This window comes from Narcine bancroftii, chromosome 1 (assembly GCF_036971445.1).
Source record: "Narcine bancroftii isolate sNarBan1 chromosome 1, sNarBan1.hap1, whole genome shotgun sequence".
Taxonomy (NCBI): domain Eukaryota; kingdom Metazoa; phylum Chordata; class Chondrichthyes; order Torpediniformes; family Narcinidae; genus Narcine; species Narcine bancroftii.
Genome location: NC_091469.1, coordinates 59,513,465 through 59,535,894, shown reverse-complemented (window position 1 = coordinate 59,535,894; position 22,430 = coordinate 59,513,465). Strand labels below are relative to the sequence as shown.

At 39.3% G+C, this 22,430-nt stretch overlaps 1 protein-coding gene across 2 annotated transcripts in view; it reads right to left on the bottom strand.

Moving 5' to 3' along the window:
* The window catches only part of slc12a2 (solute carrier family 12 member 2), a 171,157-nt gene that overhangs the window by 97,039 nt on the left and 51,688 nt on the right, over positions 1-22,430 (bottom strand). For both annotated transcript variants that reach the window (XM_069927966.1, XM_069927957.1), the window contains exons 4-8: positions 19,252-19,347; positions 5,397-5,536; positions 5,118-5,228; positions 3,822-3,930; positions 59-186 (exon numbers count right to left, since the gene is read on the bottom strand). In XM_069927966.1, the coding sequence (XP_069784067.1) occupies positions 59-186; positions 3,822-3,930; positions 5,118-5,228; positions 5,397-5,536; positions 19,252-19,347 (584 nt within the window). The remainder of the gene's footprint in view (positions 1-58; positions 187-3,821; positions 3,931-5,117; positions 5,229-5,396; positions 5,537-19,251; positions 19,348-22,430) is intronic.

Below are 22,430 nucleotides of genomic sequence, written 5' to 3'. Positions count from 1 at the left end.
TGGCTAATCTATTGATGAGTTTTAAAGACACCACACATTTCATAAATTAACTACTTACTGCAAGATCACCAGAGATGTTGGCCCCAGCAAGAATACCAGTGGCAGCAGGGAAGAAAATGGCAAAGACAGAAAAGAAATCTTCTCCTTCTCGAAAATCTGGCCCAAAGTTTTCTGAAAATATTTCACCTGCAATGCAAACAGGTTTTCATACTTTGGTTGAAATGCAAGTAAGAGTTTGGTACATCTGTACATTGTTCTTATACACATGAAAATAAGCTCTCATATATCAATGCATGGCAATTCACTGCAACAATTACCTTTCAAAAAACTACGGGAGATCATGTCTACATATTTGGGTTTTCAGTAAAAGTCTTGAAAATATTCTCATTACCACTCAAGGTCTTGCAAAATTGTGCTGTACAGTCTTTGGTGAATGGTATTGTGACAACCCAGTGACAGGAAGTTAAGTCCAAAGCATTGAGGACAAAGAAGATGACTTTCACAATAATCCTGGCAGGTTCCAGGTGCCACTAATTTTTCTTGGATTAGTCTTCTTACGCATTTATTTTTAAATAAAGTGAATTTACTAGGCTTTTGTAGACACTCAACATACATTTAGTTTATGGTTTGTAAAAACTCACTTCACAAACTTAAAATGCAAGAGTAAATTCCAAGGTACTGTTCAGTTTCTGAACAGTTGATTTTGCAAAGCTACTCTAAAATAAAAATCAGGTTAGTAAATGACTGAAAGAGAAAAAAATAAGTTTGTTTAAAAGGGGTCATCTCTCAAGGAAAAGAAAACAAAATGAAACCTTGATATCATGAGGTTGAATCCAAAAGATTAACTATCTTAGGCAATTTTTTTTCCCCATCAAAAAAAGTTAGTGATTTATATTCACTTTTTCTTTAGCTAAAGACTAGTGAACCTCTGGAATTTGCTGCTAAGAGTAGCTGTGGAAGTGAGATCATTGGTATATTTAAGGCAGAGACTGACAACCTGATTATTAAGATAGCTATCAAAGATGATGGGAAGATGGCATGGGAGTGAGGTTGAACAGAATGGATCAGCTTATGATGGAATGGTGGAACTGACTTGACGGACTGAACAGCCTGCTTCTGCTCCTATATCTGAGAGTCCTACGGTCTAGAATAATTTATTGGCTGAGGCAATTAAATTCCTGTACACATGACGACAAGTTCTACTCGACTAGAAAAGCTCATCTGAAATGCATTCTAGGCACATTAATATTCAATAGAATACACAATTTGTAAAATGTTAAGCATAGCATGCGACTCTAAAGCAGTACTACACATTGAAGTATTGGCAATGAAACAGTCTATCTGCCTCAAGTATGCACAAAAGATCTTTCAGCACAGTAACCCTTATTAAAATCACAAAAAAAATTATCCATTTGTTATTCTTTTGTCCCCAACACTGCACATCATGTTGATGTGAAGACTTGGCCTAATCTTTTTTTAATCCTTTCATCCTTAGATTAGAGCATGAGGTAGAAGTGCTAATGGAAATGTGTATTTGGGCTTGCAGTCATCCCAGGAAATTCTGGTTCAGCTTTTAAAAAAAAAGTACAGCATAGAGATAGAAAAAAAAATGGTCAACGAATTGTGAACTACTCAGGGTCCACAAGTAATTCATGTGATTTGGAGAAACTTTCAGGAGAAAAATAACAAGTTCAAATGACAAATTGTTATGACAATTAAAATCTGAACAAAAGAATGTTGATAACAGGCCTTTTACATGTGAACAAATGAAAAGTTGCCTCATGTTCAAGGAATTATTTTTTTTTAAATGGTAAAGGGCACAGTATCATCAATGATGTCAAAATTGTGAGAAGAGAAAAGTAATTCCACATTCAAAAGAATTTCTGGTTCAGGTCACAGTATCCCTTCTCAGATAAATGGTTGAGCATAATTTATCAGCTTGACAACAACACTGCTAAACATAGAGTTAAAGAGACAGGTGTGTGGTGTATGCTCAGCATGGGGGATAGTCAGCTGCTCTTCTTTCCTCTTCAAGTAGTGGTACAGTTTGACAGTTCAACAGGCATTTAGTCAATGAATTTTTATGGCGTTGCATTGGTCATTTAGTATCAGGGTGCCAGATTTTTTTTTGTATCAGTTTAATGAGGAACATAGAGAGTAACTTCACTGAAAAATTAAATAATACAAGGTAAAGAAAATGCATTTTTCAGGATTAGGGTGTGGGAGGAAATGAGAAACCAACTGAAGAGAAGAAATAATTCTGAATGAATAAAAGTCCAGAGAACTTTAAAAGTAAAATTGGATTTACATCTTCAGGAGAATCCATATCAAAAGATATCACCACTGAGCAACCAATAAACAGGAACTGCAAATGCACGAGATACTCAGAAAGGAAAGTTAACCAAACTCGTGCCAAATGATAAAATTAGTAAGTTAAAAAAAGACAAACAAGAAATGATACTTTCAAATTTACAATACATTTGGAAGTTACAAAATAAAAAGCTCTCAATGACTTGGTAGGTTTGGTCAAAAAATAAACTTCATCAATCATCAGTTAATGCCACGACTATTGACCTTAAATTGCCATCTCAACAGCTCAGGATTAAAAGAGTGACTCCTTTTAAAATCAAAAGAGTGAATTTGCAGTAGACAAGTTCATTAGCAAGATTTTTTTTTTTTTAAAGCAGCTATTTTAAGCCTAAAAAGGACTCAATGGGTCAGTCAGCACCTGTGGATAGAAAGGTCAGTCAACATTTCAGGTCAGGACCCTTTATCGTTAAAAGTAGGAAGAGGTGATGTTAATCAAGGGAGAAGCTGGGGAAGGGGTGAAGAGATCCAAAGGTATTGCACTGGGAGGGAGAGACACCGGGGGTGGGGGCATTGTAAGAGTTAAAGAATGTTTGGTATGACATTGAAAACCTTAGCAAACTTCTAGAGATGTAAAATGGAAAGTGCGCTGACAGGCTGCATGCATCATGGTCTGGTATGGGGGCATCAATGGCTCTGAGTGAAAACCCCTGCAAAAGGTAGTGGATGCAGCCCAGTACATCACAGGCAAAACTCTCCCCACGATTAAGAAAATTGACATCGAACGTTGCTGTTGGAGAGCAATAGTAATCAAGGATCCACACTGTCCAGGACATACTCGGTTTTCACTGCTGCCATTAGGAACACTGCTGCCATTAGGAAAGACACATACCACCAGGTTCAGGAACAGTTGCTACCCCTTCACCAACTGATTCCTAAACAACACTCATTCAGTGACTCCTTTAAGAACACTTAATTTGCACATTACTTATTATTTAATATTTAATTTCTGTATTGCAGAGTTTTCCTTCTTGTTTATATTTCTTTCTTTGCACTACTGGTAAGTAAAAATTCTGCATGCCCTGCAGAAAATGTGGTTGTCATGTGTGCACTCAGACAATAAATCTGAACTTTGAAAAGACCAGAAGTAGCTGAAAGAGAAGGAAACTGCGAAACCAGACAAAGGTGGGGCGAGGGCCCTAAAATTGGAAAATTAAATGTTCATGCCATGGATTTAAGGATACCTCAGAGTAATATGATGTGTTGTTCCTCAAACTTAAGTTTAGCCTCACCCTGACAATGGCTGAAGCCAAAGACAGACATGTCTGTGTAGTAAATAGCCTGCCATGTAAATAATTCACTGAATTCAAATTAAGAGTTTTCAATTTATTTCATCACAATTATGGGAAAAAAATGCAGTGCAAGCAGAAAATGTGTGGTTCTGATAGCTATTTCAAATTACCTCTTGAATAACCAGCAATAAAATTGACAAGTTTTTTTTTAAACTTACGTACCATGGTAATTAAAAAATCCTTTTGCTCTTTTATCATTAGCTGGGATGAAAGTTCCAACAACAAAATTAGAAATTGCTATTAGCAGAATTCCCAACAGTACAATCTGAGCCTGCAAAGAAATACAAAGGGAATATTTAAATAATTGTTATGGATAGTCTATGAAATATCCAAAATGAAATATAATAAGACGACGACCTGTTTATTCTCCCTCCCCCCCCCCCACCCCCACCCCCCAATTTCAGGCAAAAACATCAAAACATCAAACAATGTGAATTTAATTATGAATTAAAATAAATAGATGGAGGGCATCAGGGTAAGACAAGATCAAAAGAATGCTCCACTATTGCCATAAAATGCTATGCAAAGCCAGGTTCAATTGATAGAAAAAAAGTAAAAAAACAATAGAGAGGTGCGAGGAGCAGAGGATTGGATATCCAAGAATTAGGCCGGAAAAGACAGGTGATGTATTAAGACTACGTGGATAATCTCAAAGATCCAGATTAAATCAACAAGCACATTGCATCACTACAGTGAAGTGACAAATTGACAAATCTTTTCCATCAGAACTCAATTATACTGATCTGCAGTTTCCCTTAAAATGTTCAATTAAGAGATTTTGTGTTTTAATCTATTTAAAAAATATTATTATGTACTTGCACAACAGTATCACAGACATAACCAGAGGTGCAAGTTAAATGGTAACTTGTGAAAATAATTTGAGGTCTATACATTTAATATTGGTAAAATTTAAAGGGCAAAAAGCCAAAGGTCTCTTCTCTAATTTATTTAGACCTGTTCAGTGCAACAAACTCGCAGTGTTTAAACTTGTGTCTTCTGAGGGCACCCCCCCCCCCCGATAGAAGATTTACTTCCAGTCCAGTTTTGTGCATCCTGCTAATTATGTCAGTCTGCAGACTGTGTGTAGAGGCTTTGGCAGACGGAAGAGTTAGTGACTGATGGAGGAGTTGTTCGCAAGGCTGTTCAGCACTTGGACCTTCATGTACTCCTAATTCAGAGTGCTTAGGTTCTCCACTCAGAGGTCATCAGCAAAGGTTGTCAAGAGTGAGTGAAGATGTTGGCTTTCTTCAAGAAGGCTTTGAGCACATCCTTCTACCTCTTCCTTTCTCTGTCACTTAACTTCCTATCCCACGATTTTCAACCTTCCCTACAACTTCACTTCAGGTCAAAAGCCCAAGTTTCTCTTTTGTAAGAAAACAATCGCACATGAACTTGCCAGACCAAATCCAAAATTTAAAATGGTGTGCATACAATGCAGTACCTCAGAGAAAATCCTACCTTGGCTTCCCATTCCATCCCTGCCACAGATATGCCAAAGAGGATCACAATGGTGATGGTTCCAACAATCCGTATGTCATTTGTTTCATCAATCATGAGCGCATTATGTTCCTCAAAAATTAGAAAAATAAAGTCAACCTTGAGATAATTTAAAACTGGTTTTATATCAACTTTTCATTGCTGAAAAGTTTTAATAGACAAACTACATTGAACATCATGAGAAAGGTAATACATTTTAAATTATATGGTTATTGATATACAAGCAAATTCAAAGCTTACCACAAGCAGATCTCTTAAGGTCTCTGCAAATCCAACGACATACATGGCTACAGCCACTGCATTGGCAAAAGCAAAAATGAGTCCAATGGCACCACCAAATTCAGGTCCCAAGCTTCTAGATATTAAGTAATATGCACCACCTGTGTAAAACAAAAATGCAAATTTTTCAGTATGCATATAAATTCCATCGGCTTGTGGTCCCCTGAAGAGGCTATTTCAAATGCATCAAACTAAAAAAAATAAAGCATACATCATTAATTCATCATGAAAACAAATGATCTGTTCAAATGTCATAGGTGTCTAATTTTAAGAAATGCTTTGCAATCCAAATTCCTTAACAAAGTAGCTACATGCACACCAAGTGCCAACATCACTACTACTCTGTACATTTTGTGTAACGATTCAGCCACTATGGAAGCATAGAGTAACATTGACCTATGGTGAAAAACGATTAACTCTAATTTTACATACAGGTACGTAAATTCTTCCTGTTTAGAATTTTACATAAAATCTCAGGTGCTTGCCCCAAGGCTAAATACCAGGAAAATTACAAGTCAGTAGACACTCGCAAGAAAACAGCGGCAAACACCCTGCAAGTTCTCAATGTTCAATTATCTAAATCAATCACTTAGAGTGCTTCATTGCCAGTATGACTCATGTATAAGGTCAGTCAGAACAGACTTGTTATTCATATTCTGGGTTTACTGGCTTTGGGTGGATTCCTAAATGTGCACAACTGTCTTAACTAAATTAACAATTGGTTATAAATGATCCCATTAAGTTTATTCGGCTTATTTTCATGGATGACCTTCATCCGTGAAAATAAAATCAACAAAACTGAAATATTGGAGGTGAACATTAATTAAAGGTTCTCTGGTCTCAAATTAAGAAGGGTCCCTTGAAGTAAATAAAGCAAATCCCAACTCCCTGGAGATTAGATGGGTATGACAGTTGATTACATTTACCAAAGTGATTTTAGTTGTGTGTAGGGTGCACTGTGTGTGCACACGATGGTCTGAAGATGTACTGTTTTGTCGAGTGGTACGTGTACAACCAGATGAAAATAAACTCGGTCAGCTTTCTCAGTTGTGCATCTCCTTTCAAAGAAACTTGATAACATTGCCAATAATTAAATCAAGGTGCAATCTTCTGAAATGCAAACATCAAATGCCAAGCTATATTACTTGTCACATTTCTTAATTTTTTTTTCATCCATTTCAAAAGTTTGAAACTAGAGGTTAAAGTGCAAAAAAAAATTAAGTTGAACAGTTCATTTATGGAAAACTAAAATAAATTGGCAAACACTCTGGAAGCTATCTTGTACTTTCTTGACTCACCTCATTAACTCAACCTTTTAGCTTTAATACTTCCAAATATACTCAATTATTTTGAATTACTGACTGATGCTGAAAGTTTTATAAAAATCATTAAAATTGCCAAATGCAATATCTGTAGTTTAGAGCCTACTTTTTTTGTGGTAAGCAGCTATTCCTCTAGCAAAATTTAGTGATGAGTTACATCAAACATTTCCTCATACCATATCACAGAATTCCATGCATGAAAAAAAGCTCAGTTTTGATTTGATTTATGACCAGAGCCTTTAATCAGTCAGCTAGAGTAAAAAAAAAATAATCCGAAGCACATTGACAGGCTAATCACATTTCAAGACAAGCTAATTACAAGATCACAAAGCATTTCTGTGTTTTATTTTGGTCAAATTCACCCCGACCAGAATCTTTGGGATGCAAGCCCAACATTATGGATGTAACAGAAATTAGCTTTTACAGAATTCACAAACTAAAAAATTAAGAGATGGGATTAAAATTTGCTCTTGTGGAAGTTATCTGGAAAAATAGCACAAAAATTCTCACTAGTTTCATGATACACAAGCAACTGGTGTAGCCTCATGCTACAGAAAATCATAATACTGCCTGTAACACCCATCTCCATAAAGATGGGGATTGCCTGTAGAGATCAGCGTAAACAAAATGCAGACAAACTATGGCGTTAATGCACTCTAGCCGTGTGCAGTATCAGCCATCTGGGCAAATCTTTAGAGATCCTCAGACTAAAACTTGAAACAAGTGTTAAACTGAGTGGTGTTAAGTGAAGTTGCATTATTCTTGCATAATATTCCTGAGGCAAAAACTATTGCTCAATTACCAGTCAGATCCCAAATAAGGCTAAAAGTATTTTTTTTAAATGAAATTATTTACATCATAACTGGAGTTGTACCTAATCTCCAAATTATTAAGATGTGTTAGCTGTGTGTGAGAAAGTACACCTAGAAATGCCTCAGTGCCCACAATGGCACATTAATCTATTATTACTTGGCAAACTAGTGATAGCTTTGGTTGAGTCATCGCTTATGATTCAGTAGATTCAGTAGATATGAGCACCAAATGGAAGAGCAGAGTTAGGCAAGGGTTGCAAGTCAAAAGATGTACTGGAGGAACCTGTCGAGTAACCAAATTAACAGTCACGAGGCATACTCTACTCAGAGAAGGTCCTTTTATAAATTGATCTGAGGAATGTGGCAAAACAACATCAATCCTCTGAACAGACTAACATTTTCTCAGCAACAGCTTAAAAAGCATTGCACAATGATCAATTTCAATAAGGTGTCTTTCAGAATTGGCATTGGCTGAAGCAACATTTCCTGAAGGATATTTCAAATGGCTTGGAATAGAATGCCTCATCTTGACTGATGTAGCAGAGACAGAAAAGAAACAGAGTGGGAAGATGTGTGGGAGTCCGTGGTTTACAGTAAATGTCAGTGGATAGCTGGTTTCCCAGGATAGAGAAAAGGGAAAGTAGTCTTCGAAACAGCCCAAATGAATTTGAGAGCAAGGAGCAGGGTGGAAATTAGTGGAGGTAAACAAGTCTGCAGATCCTGGGGAATTAGTGCAATACACAAGAGTGCTGAAGGAACTCAGAAGGCCACGCAACATCTATGGAAAGCAAAAAGCAGTCAACATCAGGCAAACAAGCCTTTGATCCTCTCCCCCTCCCAATCTTCTTACTCAGCATTTGCCTGATTTTTCACATTCTTGAAGGAGGACTCAGGTCCAAAATGTCATCTGTCTTTTGCCTTTCATGGATGCTGCATGACCTGTTGAGCTGCTCCAGCATTTTTATGTATTGTGGAAATTGGTAGAGATAATAAAACAGACAAGTTCTGTATGGTTTTAAGCTGTAATTACTTGTTATTTTCTTAAGAGTATCTTTAATGGTTTCAATGCACTGATCTCAGTTAAGGAGTCAGAACAGGGTAATTACTTTGTGCTGATTTCATCTTGTGCTTGTACAAAATCTTTTGGAATCAACCTTTTGGAACACTATTCAATTTACTTTACGCAACATAATTTGTAAGGTGTTCTTCAACAAATTTCAAAATGCTACACAAGGCCAAACAAAAGCACTACCAGTGGGTGTGTGCTGTAAAGTTACTCAGAAATGTGTGGTAAAGATTTAATTGTAATTTCAAAATTGTCAGACATTTCACAACTCCAAATGTTGCCACTAGGTTTGCAGGAACATCTGCCTTCCTATGCAACAGGAAATCACCTAAATTGCAAGAGAACCAATATGATTAAATTCTTGGAATAGAGAAAATGCTTTCGTTAGAGACGATAATTAATTGTTTTGAGCTGACAGGGTGAAGAAATTTAACTTGGCAATTTATAGAAAGTTCTTACATTAACATTTTCAGAAATGTTCAAACCAATCTCAATGAATTTTTTTAAGAAAGCACATACTGCATAATTGTAGAACTCAAGAAAGTACGAAAGATACATTGTATGTTATTAATTGCTATTGGTGATTTACAGTCACGTGTTTTATGAAAACATCTGAACCCTGGAACATTGAGCTTCCAGCCAGATACCATTGAGCTGAGTTTCTGTAATGGCTACATCATTATCCACATACTGATCCAAGTTCATCTTCCCTGCAATTACATAAATACACTGACCCATCAGCCCCATTATATTCATTAACCTGGCCTTCCATGGCTTTTGCAGACAGATTTCATTCCACCTCAATCCCTTCACTGACCTACTGTTCTGGATCCCAGCCCTCTCAGAATAGTTTTAAACCTCCTAAGTAGCTAGAAGTGGCAATACAAGTAGATTTGATGGTATCAGAGTATAAAAGTCAGAAAGTCATGTGCCAGTTGTACAAAACTTTGGTTCTACAACATTTGGAGTATTGTGTGTGGTTCTGGTCATTACTTCACAATGTTGCCTGGATGAGAGAGTATTAGGTACAAAGGAAAGGTTAAACAAGGTTGGATTGTTTTTTCCCTCTGGAGCAACCTGATTTAATGATAAAAAAACTGAGATTGAGATGTGCACACGTGTTTTCAAGTGCTTGGACACAGATAATGCACCAGCAGACGCAGCTGGGACGTTCAGGTGGCCACAGAGAAGACACCTTTATCACCTGAACATGCCAGCTGAAGGAGAGCTGTGTCAGAGTGAATGCTGGCTCCTGTGGACTGTGGCCATAGTCCCACTGTTGCTTTCAGGTGCAACGGGGAATTCTCAGAGCTGGAGATTATACCTACAAGAGGAGGGTTAGGTAAGTGCTCCTCCTGGCCAGGTTCTCCATTTTCAGGTGGCCTCCCAATAGCTGCATAGGGGTAGAATATGCAGCTTTACATCAGGGTAATTTGGCCACCTGAAAATACCTACAGACGTGGGCTGAATGGCTGGTTCCTGTGTTGTGTGGTTCTATTAATAGCACAGTTGATAGAACTGATTGGTGGGGAAATTTAACTCCAGTCTCATTTCCATATGCTTCCAGAATGTAAAACCTGGCATTGTGGACAAAGCTTTATAGCAAATTCAAAATCCAATACCCAATGAAGGCTACAATTGATCTATAATTCACCAGGCAGCCCAAAAATAGAAACTGAAAGTGTCAATCTAATTGAGAAGATCACATTCTTCTACATTGCTCCCAGATCACTTTGCAAAGCAATACAGAAGGAAATTCAAGAACAGAATGAGTTTAGGTAAATGAAGATGAGACTCATCAGAAAATGACCACTGTAGTGTCTGCTAACAGCAGTGTTACTGAAATGAAAGACATCCACACAGCACAAGGTGGACCAGTAACTGAACTTTATTTTGAATTCCTCATGCTTCTTGACAACACCGCCCACTTCATGTGAGTGGTGCGCTGACCTGAGGAAATGACGTCAACACATTGCAGCGTCACTCCCCATCCAGCGGCACGCAACACAGAAGCTGCGCTGTCCCCCGGACAATGCATGTTGCCAACTGTGGGCAGTCGCTCGGCCTGCTACACCACCCCCCAACCCCCGAATCACTGCCACCCTTTAAGCAAGTTACCGTATTGTCTTTGGGCAGGCAGCCTGTGTCTGACCTGGGGATCCGGAGTGGGTTAGTTTGAGCCCAGATGCACTGCCTTGAGGCAGTCAATGGTAAACCTGTCCTGCTGTCTGCCAATGTCAAAGGTGAAAATAACACCATCTCGCTGCAACATCTTGAATGGGGCTTCATAGAGGCATTGTAGAGGTGTCTCTTGCTGTCCTCTCCACATGAAAATGAATTTGGTGGTTTGCAGGTTCGCCAGGATGTGACAGAGTGGAGAGCCGTGTCAGGAAGGTAGCGGAGGTTTCTGTTTACCCATTTCTTCCCTCAATCTCTGGAGTACATCCAGATCACTGGGTTGTGGGGGTTGAAGTGAATGTCCCCTGGGATGGTAAGTGGGGAGCCTTACACCATATCAGCTGACGACACTGGTAGGTCTTCTTTTGAAGAATTCCTAACAGCACCCATGGGAGCTCGTCCATCAAATTAGGGCCTTGTAATCAAGCTTTCAGGACTGCTTTCAGGTAGTGGTGGAAACATTCGATGAGGCCTTTTGCCCGAGGATGGTAGGCCCTGGTGTGGTGTAACTGGCTGCTGCAGAACTTGACTAGGTTGGACTAGAGCAAAGTCGTGAACTGGGCCCCTTGGGTGGATGATGTGGGTCAGGACTCCAAAGCATGTGACCCAAATGGACAAGAAAGCTCTGGCACAAGTCTCTGTGTTGCAAGTGGGCAGGGATATCACTTCCAGCCAACTGGTAAAACTATTATTTGAATAAGTACTGCTTACCTTAGCTCACGGGGAGCGGACCGACAATGTTCACGTGTACATGGTCAAAACTGTGCTGCGCCAGGTCAAAGCTCTGGAGTGGGGCCTTGGTGTGTCTGCACTTTGGGGTTTTGGCAGTCCAAACAAGCCTTGGCCCATAGAGTTACATTGCAGCAGAGGCCATGCTACACCAACTTGTCAGACAGCAGGCAGACAATGGACCTTATGGAAAGATGTGACAGACCATGTATTTGGTCAAAAACCTGCCATCGCCAGGTCACAGGTAAGATGGGTCTGGGGAAATCTGTGGACATGTCACACAATAAAGTCAGGCTCCCCAGCAAAGGACAGAAATCGCTAACCTTCAGACTAGTGATGGTAGTCCATCCGATAGGCCTGAACATACACATCCTCTGCTTGGTCTTTGGCTAGCTGAGCAACATCAAGCCCTCCTGAGGTAGCGGCGATGTCCGGTCTGGACAGCATGTCGGCCACAACGTTTGATTTGCCTGCAACATGGCGAATGTCCATTGTATACTCGGAAATGTAGAAGTGTCATTTTTGCCTCGCCAACCACAGGTCTGAGACCTTGCTGAGTACACGGGTAAGTGGTTTGTGAAGGCAATGAAACTGCCTCCTTCAAACATGTACTGGAAATGTTGTATTGCCAGGTACAAGGCCAACAGTTTGTGGTCGAATATGCTGTACTTGAGTTTTGGTGTCCGGAGACATTTACTGAAAAACAAAAAGAGGGCGCCACTGTTCACTGACCCACTGTTCCTGCACCGTGCCGACCGCTCTGACCAATTACTCTGTTGTAAGGGCTGGGGGGAGGCTTTTGATTGTGCTCGGCCTGGGAAAACATTGGATGGCTTCCACCTTATCTGGTAGTGGTGTGCTCCTTCTTGGGTGATATTGTGTCCCAGGAAACCACTAATTTCCAGCCGAACTGGCACTTAGCCAGGTTAACCACGAGTCCAAACTCCTTCAAACTGTCAAAAAGGCAAGCCAGGTGTATCCTGTGTTTGCTGCCATCAGGGCTTGCAATAAGAATGTCATCCAGATAGGCGAAGATGAAATCGAGGTCCCTGCCAACCATGTCCACAGGGCACCAAAACATCTGGGCTGTGTTCTTTAGATTGAAAGGCATTCGAAGGAACTCAAAAAGGTGTAATAATGGATGTTCTCGGGACGTCGTTAGGATGAACCAAAATCTGATGGTACCCTTTGATGAGGTCCATCTTGGAAAAGATCCAGCACAGCCCTGGAGCCTCATGGCAAAATCCTGAACTTGCGAGATGGGACATCTATCTGGGATAGTGGCATCATTGAGTCGCCTGTAGCCAACACATGGGCACCAACCGCCGGAGTTCTTCTGGACCATGTGCAGTGGGGACACCCAGGGTTGTGAGTGGCGGGTGATACCCACCTCCTCCATGACAGCAGACACTGTCTTGGCTTAAAGGAGTTTGTCCTGCGGGAGGCGCCATACCCATGCTTACACTGGGGGCCCGGTGGTCTCAATGTGGTGCTCCATGCCATGTGCTGGTTTGTGTTGTGGAAGTTGAGCGCCAACAATTAGGTATTGGCCAGAGCATGGATTCCTAATGGCAGAAAGGAATACTGCAGTAGAGTGAGGGGGGTATGACTGGAATGTGGTAGTGTTCATCAAATGACATCTGTTCATGTTCACCAGGAGCTCGTGTGCCCGGAGGAAATCTGCTCAGAGTAGAGCTTGTCCCATGGACGCAATCTTACACTTCCAATGGAAAACTGCGTCCATGATGTGGATTATGACTAGATGGGTGCCGAAACTCAGAATGGAGGAACCGTTGGCTGTCTGTTTGGAAGGCCCTTGGAATTGTGTTAGAGTTCGAAACAAGTCAGCGAAATGAAGCTTATGCCCATTTCAACTAGGAAATCCCTCTTTGTTCGCTGGTCCCAGAGGTAGAGTAGGCCTTTACGTGTGCCAACGACTGAGGCCACTATCAAAAGCCGGCCTGTCTATTTCCCATCGCCACGCTTGACTTGGCGTTGGTATACGAGCAGGGAGGGATGCACTGCCAGGCGTTTTGGCCCCATCTGCAGTGGTACACAGAGAAATCACTGTTTGTCTGAGTGCTCATTACATTGAGTCTGAGCCGTGGCTACTGCTGGGGGCCCCAGAGCAGGGGCTGAACCAGCGGAGCCGATACAGTAGATCGGTTGCAAGTGTATGGAGCAGAAAAGTCTGTCTGTCTGCTTCTTTGGCTACCAGGTGTGGGGCGCTGATATACATATCGGATATGGCAGAGGAAATGTGCACCGGTAGCTCAGAGGAACAGGGCCTCAAACAAGAAACAGTTTGAATGTCCGTCCTCTAAGACCTCCATTTCGAGCGTGAGCTCAGAGGAGTTCCCATTGCCCAGGCCTTGCATATTCAGCATGCGGATGGCACGCTCGTGTCATCTGAGTTCCAGGTAATTGAGGAGGAAACGCCGGAATTGTTTGTACTTGCACTCCATAGAAGGATTTTCCACAAACATTTGCTGTGGTAGCATCATCCAGGGTGCTGACGACATGCCAAGACTTGGTATCCTTCAAGACAATACCTCAAATCTGGAACTGAGGTTTGGCCAGTTGTAACCAATTCAATGGACTGATTTGTCCAGAAAACAGCAAATCTACTCCCACAGCGTTGGTTGCAGCCCTTGCGACTGTAACAGTGGTAGCATCCTACATTTTGTTGCGTTCGAGGTAGGTTCCAAAGACATTGGAACCATCAGGGTCACCACTGTAGCATCTGCTAACAGCAGCACTACCGAAATGAGAGACATCCAGACGGCACGAGGTGAACCAGTAACTGAACTGTGAGGGGCGCGTTAGCCTGAGGAAGTGATGTCAGCACGTCATGGCATCACTCCCCATCCAACAGCATGCCACATGGAAGCAGCGCTGTCCCCCGGTCAACACATGTCGCCAACCACGGGCTTCTTCTTGAAAGGGAAGGGGGGCAGTGCCATCTGTGTCAGATGACGAGGGAGGAAATTCGGCCTGTCTAACTCCATAGTCACTCGACCTGCTACAGCACGTTAATTTTCAAATTTTTCTGACTTTGTCCAAATCAGTACAGTGTACTTCCAGGCATTTTGTGACAAAACCAATTAGGCATATAGCCAAAGATACTGTGGAATTTTTTGTTTTAAAAAAAGACATTGTATTTTATACCCCAGAAAGATGCAAAAATGCATCACCATATTATTTATTTTAAAAATGTAGTATATTCCAAAGAGGAGATAGGAACAGAACTGGTAAACAGGGATGCAGGTGTGTTGCATATGGTTCAATGTTACACAATTGACTATTGAGATATACACATTTGATTTGAGGGAGAGGAGAATTCATTCAAGGCACAACTGCAAAATCTGTACAATGAAACAAAAAAAAACTTGGAAGTGCCACGGCCAATGAAAGAGTTCAAGATTTAGCAGATGAAATTTAATGCATATCATTGTTACCATGCTCCTTTTTTTCAAAATAAAACACTGCAACTGAAGTGCGCATAGTAAAAGTCCAGAAATCTGGACCATCCGAGAATCCGGAGTCTCAAACTTTTTAAATTTAGCGGGCTTTTGTGTGCATGCATGCATAAGCGCTGCAGATGCACAGTGGCAACAAGTGACCATTCTTAATACAGGTCATTGCAAATAAATTCATTTGTATATTGTATTTTTTTTTTAAATACAATGTTCATTTTCAAACATAATTTCAAGCATTTTTTGTTGAAAAAATGTTTCCATTTTTGTCATATGGACTTTATTTCTCTTTAAAACCACTCATTTTGATAAATGCTCTTGGATAAACTATCAAAAATTACCTGTCCATCTCTTCTTTATTCCTCCTTAAATTTGAATTTTAAAAGTACAACCCAAGAATCCAGAGAATCTGCACTGACCCAATCCCCGCGCCGTCTGTTTTTTTTTTAAAAGAACTTTTATTGTAATTGCTAAATAGAAGCAAGAGCAAAAATTGCTGCAGCTGGTGTAGAAAAATATCCTGCTGGTATGACAGCAATAATTGATCAAACATGGAAACTTGGCCCAGAACTGCAGCATGGACACGCACGATTTAGTTGAAGGTGTTTAAAGGGATGACGGATGCTACTACGTGGACAGATAGGAAATCGGGTTGGGCTTAAGCATGAGCAAAAACGTAATGTAATTTGATGAAAGAGCATAGCTTTATTTAAAAAATACTACCTGTGCTGCCAATTTAGAAATTTGAGAAAAACATTAGAATTTATAATCATCTATCCGGCAAGGGAGACTGAATGGCAACTTAAAATAAAATTAAACAATGAAGGGATACTTTGAGAAGAAGAGATCACCGACAATTCGGTTGTTTTTTTTTCCAATAGATGACACTGATGTGGACCAGCTGTTGCAGAACTACCAGAAATTATTTGACTAATTATAGATTTTCTCCAGTTAACAGAGGGATTATGTTCCTAAAGGACTTTTCTATGCAAAAAAAATCATGAAAGAGGAGGTAGCATTATTCCCTACACAAAAAAAAATAATCAGTTTGGGCTAAATTGCTGGAAGAAGAGGTGTTTCACTGACATTCAACACATATCCAGGTCACTCAGTTCTGTTCCACCAGTTTGTCAGTATGGAAACTTCTACACTCCCACCTGGAGTTATTCCCCAGATAGTGACATCATTTGTAGTCACACATTTCAACCACACCTAACTTTAAGCCTCAATCTTTCAATGAGTGCTCCATAGAATTGGTGACTGCTGGAACACTTTAGTTTACTATATTAAAGTCTAAAGTTACTTTTAAATCTCTCCACCATCTTGAAGATGCTTTTAAAGCCCAACATGGAACCAACCTTTGGTCACATCCCTATGAACTACATGGAGAGGTAATTTAGATAAAGCTGCTACAAATGGCAAGCTGCCTTTCAAAAGTGTGGATGTCATGCAAAAACATCTCGAACTGGGCCAATAAAAAGGCAAAAAAATATTTCCTATGGAATCAGTCTTGGTGAACATTCAAGAAATTCTCAGGTGGTGGCACCACAGGCAAAGATAGCGTTTCACCATTGTCCTCACTGCTTGGGATCAATGTAACTGTATAAAGATTAAAAATTGAAATATCTTAGCATCTCAACTCATTGACAATGAAATGATTCCTGTCTACATCAGAATGAGTGTGCTGGCAAGAGTCAGGATGTTGTTGCAGGACCAAAAGGTTCTACTGTGGTCACACTTAGAGGATTTAATATGATGCTAAACATTTAGGAACACCCCAAGGTCATTATGTAATACACAGACACAATTCTGAGCACACATGGATCAGGAAAACATGACCATCAACTAATACAGTCAAGGGGAAAATAAAGTGTCAAGATAACCAGTCGAGACTTCTGGAATTGACACTCCATTCACAATTTCAGATACCAGGCTGAAATGAAAGGTTGTTTCCATGAATCTCATTCTGGTGATTTCAGGTTTTGTTCATCCCCCATGGCTTTTGTTATTCACCAATCTCCATTATCCCTACAGCCACATCAGCTACTTCTTGCATCTTTCCAACCTTTCTTGCCCTCCAGTCTTTCCTTGTCCTGCGTCAAGATATGAAAGTTAAAAATTCTCTAATTTTTCCAAGTTTGATTAAAAAAAGATTTCTGGTGACTAGAAAGCTCCCTCTCTCCTTTGCCACCATCCATCCAGCAGCATTGATTTATTTCACATTTCTAGTCTGTGTAGTATACTGTTCTTGCATCACTGGCATATCTATCAGTCATTATCAGCACTCTTCCTAAATTTGAGGGCTTGAGCAAATTATTCCTGATATCTTATTACAATTCTATTTGTTACCCTGGACTGGAGCACCTCTTCATAATGTGGTGCTGAATTATCTCTGTGATTTCAATTTTTAAATGCAGAGGCAGTGTTATTTACCTATACAATTAAGAATAACAAAATTTGCATTCTTTTTGAGGAGCAATTAGATGTTTAAAAGATCTTTCAGTATCAACTGGCAGTTCAAGCAACTCTGTTCAATTGTGTGGAGTTTATATGTTCTCCCTGTGATGGTTCGGGTATCCTCTGTGCTCCAGTTTTCTTCCACATTATAAAGATATGCAGGTTGGTGGACTAATTGGCCATAGTAAATTTCCCCTTATGCAAGTGGGTGCCAGGAGAGAAAGCAGCAGAGAATGGAATCAATAGGCATGTGAGAGATAAAAGGGTTGGGGAGAGAAAAAAAACTATTTGATAAAAGTCAGAGAGCTGAAGTTAACAGAGAAAGAAATTAAAGATAATCCTTGGTTATACCTCTTCAATTGCTAATTACCCTTCTATAATTTAATAACATGTCTCCACTGAATGACCACATGATCAAGGTCCAGTTACATTGCCATTGCCGCAACAGACACCTCCACATCCATCCATAGATGAAAAGGGTATTTTTTAAACTGACAATTAAGCCAAAAGTTGGTTCATTTAATATTTCCCAACATTATATCATAAGTTGTATAATGAGGTAAAGATGCTTCAAAATACAGAGTACAAAGATGTACTCAATTTCCTGCCATAAAAGTATCAATCAAATTACTAACTTTTTAAACAAACAATAAAATTGTGTTCTCTCACCATATATATATATTTTTTTTTAAACTTTAATTAAAGCTGATTTTCATAAAGGAAATTTCGAATGGCATACAGGCTAGAGGCCATATTTCCTACTTCTAATTAGCTGGTGTACTTCTTACCTAATTATTCAATCAGCAGTTAACCATCATTTCTGAAGATTTTCCATACACAACTAACATGGAATGAAAATAGGTGCAACTACTACATTTAATCCAGTGGTTCGCAACCTTTTTCTTTCCACTCACATACCACTTTAAGTATTCCCTATGCCGTAGATGCTCTGTGATTAGTAAGGGATTGCTTAAAATGGTATGTGGGTGGAAAGAAAAAATATGAAAGCCACTGTTTTAATTGTACCTAATTGTCTCATTAGGTGCATGGTTTCATAACTCCAAAGGAAATGGGCTAATGACAATTTTTCTCAAGAAAAATAATTCAGTAACAATTGGGTCTGGGCAGTGATTCTCAACCTTCCCTTCCCACTCACATACCACCTTAAATAATCCCTTACTAATGATAGAGCACAATGTTTAAGGATTATTTAAAGTGGTATGTGAGTGGAAAGAAAAAAGGTGAGAACCACTGATTTAATCTAATACTTACAATTATATTGAATTGCACTTTTAAAATTCATTCATACTTAACTAAACATGATCCAAATGGTTTAAGACTTGCTCTCAACTGAACCAGCTAGCCAGCTACCTGCCCATATTAGCACTATAACCATTTTATGTCAGTAAATATTATCAACACAAAAATAAAAAAAGCAGTTTTAGAAGCACTTGACCTTCTAAGAGCCAAATCCACTCCAAAAAGTACATTTCTGGGGTAGTAAATTACTCAGCAGAAACATCAATAAATTATGGTTACAGTTTGTTTAAAAAACATCCATTCTGGCCATCTTAAAATTCAATCCCAGTGATATAAAAGGAGTCCTTGAAGAGCTATACACACATGATCTGACGATTATTCAGACATGCCTTCATTTCCTCCATTTGCATCCAAAGAAAGTAAATGACATGCAGAGATGTCAAAGATCAAGGGGAGATAAAGAAAGAAATTCAGTATATTAACAAATATTTTCCAAGCAAAGCACAAAAACATTACCTCCACGAACAAATCCATTGGTGGTTATAGCAGATGTTGATAGCCCTGTGATGGTGGTAACAACAGTCGCCATGCCTATGACCAGAAGAGCCAGACCTGTTTACAGAAGAGTAAAATTCAGCAAAGGTGTTAAATAAAATCCTAAATAACAATTTGTAAACTGGAACCACATAGAAGATTATGTATTACAAACATACATATATTATTTGACAAATTATCACAAAAAAAATTTACAAAATTAAAAACCAGCATCTGAATAAATGCCCTTAATTTAATACATGTCCAACTATACAGCTATTAAACCAAGAGCCTTTTATTTGTAACATGGTTGAATGTTTAAAAGCCAAAAATGGCTGGACTTTCAATTTTAGTGCAAACATGGAGCACAGCTATTCGACTGCTGGATTCTGAAGTCCAAGATGCCAGTGCTGCTGGAGCACTAACAGTCATGCAGAACTGCGGGGAGCAGAGATGTAGCACTCCTGTGGGGCCCAGTCGACTGCAATTGGCTCTACACAGGTTTTGAACAGTGCGTTGAGGGGGCTAACGATGGTTTTATTTGAAATCCCACAACCGCTGGTCTGCGCCCAAGATGGCAATGCCTATTAATTGGCAGCAGCCATGAGGGACTGCAGACTCTGGGAATTGGAGGACTGGAGCAGGGCACCAGAGGATGGGAAGATCATCCCCATCTCAGAAGAATAAGCAGAGAAAATGATCTGTGGGGACAGTGACAAACCAGTGAGAGGGCACTGCAGCTGAGGGACCAGTGCATACGGCAAGCTGCTGGTGACTCAAGGCGAGGAACTCTCTGAAACCGTGGGCTGCTGGAGACTGCAATCGGGAGACCAACACAAGGCTGGTTGTGGGAGTGCTGGACGTGAATCTACGGACATTTGGTGACTCGGGGTGGGGAAACACTCTCTTTTGCTTTTCTCTCTCTCTGTCAGTCTGACTGTATGAGGCGCTTAGGCAATTCCTGCCGGAAGAGAATCTGTCTGCCTTGCAGCAGGCAAAAAGAAATTTCATGCAATATGATACATTTTTATTAATGTGATAATAAATTGAATCTTGGAAACATTGTTCATCCACAACTTATTCATCATTTAAACTTCCCCACAGAATCATTTAATAAATAAAATGGGTAACTGATCCAAGGTTATTTTATTTTATTTTTTTTTTAATATTAAAGTCCAAGACCTCATAGGCCCACTATAATCCTTGTATATATTCTCATAAAAAGGTAATTGCCAGTATGCTGCACCAAACATTGACAATGGTAAGAGATTATAACTTGGGCATGCTGGATTTAAAATATCTTATGCCAATAGACACTTTTTGTTGCTGGTATATTGGCTAAATATCATTAGGTCAAAACAAAAATCAACTCCATGTAAAGAACCTAATGTGAATGGGAACTATACATATACTAGTATAAGAGATCATCAATTTCAGAAAAATTGTAGCATGAAAATAAAATTTGATGGGAGGTATGAAGTACTGCTAAAAATATGGTTTTCACCCCATATGTAGAGGTGGCGGAGGAAGAGACCAACAGAAAAAGCTGTTTAAAAAAAACAGCAATGGTCAAATTCATTACATTAAGTTTGTGCAGCACTAGATATCAAAATGACATGATATATTGATGCACCCACAAAATTAAAATTCCATCAATTATGCTACTCAAAAATATAGGAAATAGAAGCAAGAGCCTTTTTTAATCTGCTCTGCCATTTAATAAGCTTGGCACCTTGGCACCACTTTTTACACCAACTCTTATTCCTGACTCCCTTAATGTACATTGATCTCAAATAGAAAATAAAACAAAATGTCTGCCAGTATTTTCTTTGTTCCAACCAAATATTTTCATTTTGACTGATGGAAATAACTTGCATATCGGATGTTCAAGGCCACTGCAGAAAGAAATGTCATCGGTGTTGCATCTAGTTAACAAGAGAATACCAGTGATCTTCAATTAATAAATCCAGGTCCTATTTTGAATTGTACACACTTTGGTGCCTGAACTCTAATGGGAGATATGGAAAATTTTGGGTTCGGTGCTAGGTGTAGTCAAAAAATTGCAGAGGGACACAACTTTAAAACATTGTAACTCCACATTTCAGAGTTTGCAAACAGTGGATGCTACAATATCAAACCTTAACAGTAATTCTAATTTGGTAGCAAGTTTAATTAAGAAGGAAATCTTGATTAGAATCTGAACATCCAGAGCTTATAAAATTACAGTTGCAACTGAAAATCAATTTGCTGAGAATTAGTCAACTTAAAAGAAACTTTATGGCTTAATATTACAGTTCCTGATTACAAAACTTTTGATATATTTTAGTTTTTGTCTCATTTTATTCAAAAATTGTAATTCAACAATTTTTACTACTGAACAAATTGTTGCAGGTGTTCAAATTATTTGCAAGACATCCAAATGACATTAAATATCCAGTCGAAAGCAAATGCTTAAATTAAATAAGAAAGAAAAAATCTAGGGCAATAACAAGACCACTTGGTCTTGAGCTTGGTCTTCTATTTACTGAGATCATGGCTGGTGTCAACTCCACCTTCTTGTCTATCTAGTGCCACTACCCTCTCACCCCCACAAAGAAACATTCACCTCAATCTCTGATCATCAAAAATCTCAATTTTTCTCATCCATCTCCTAAATCGGGGGTTCCCAACCTTTTTGTTCCTCTGTACCCCTTGGACATTTTTATAGGTTCCCATTGTACCCCTAAAAATTAAGGATAAAAAAATGACATTGTGCAATCTGACTGAAGATTACAACACCATGGTAGTGGTTATTCTCTCAGACCCAATTTACCCCCTGAAAAGTGCAAATGTACCACTGGGGGTACATGTACCCCAGGTTGGGAACCCCTGCTCTAAATCATGAGCTCAGTTTTCCCATCCTTCTCCCACAAAAAAAAACACTAATCTCAACATTGAACCCTTTTCTCTTAAATGGGCATTTTTTTTTGTCTTTTTATTTCTGTTTTCTTTACCCTAGTTCAAAGATTCTTCAACAAGCAGGAGGAAACAACCTCATCACATCAATTCTATCATTACATGTTTCAATCAGGATATCTCTAAACTTCCACTTAGAACCAGATCCAATACCAAATGCTTAAAATTTAGCTCCTGCATCAAATCTAGAATTGAATTTGTCATTA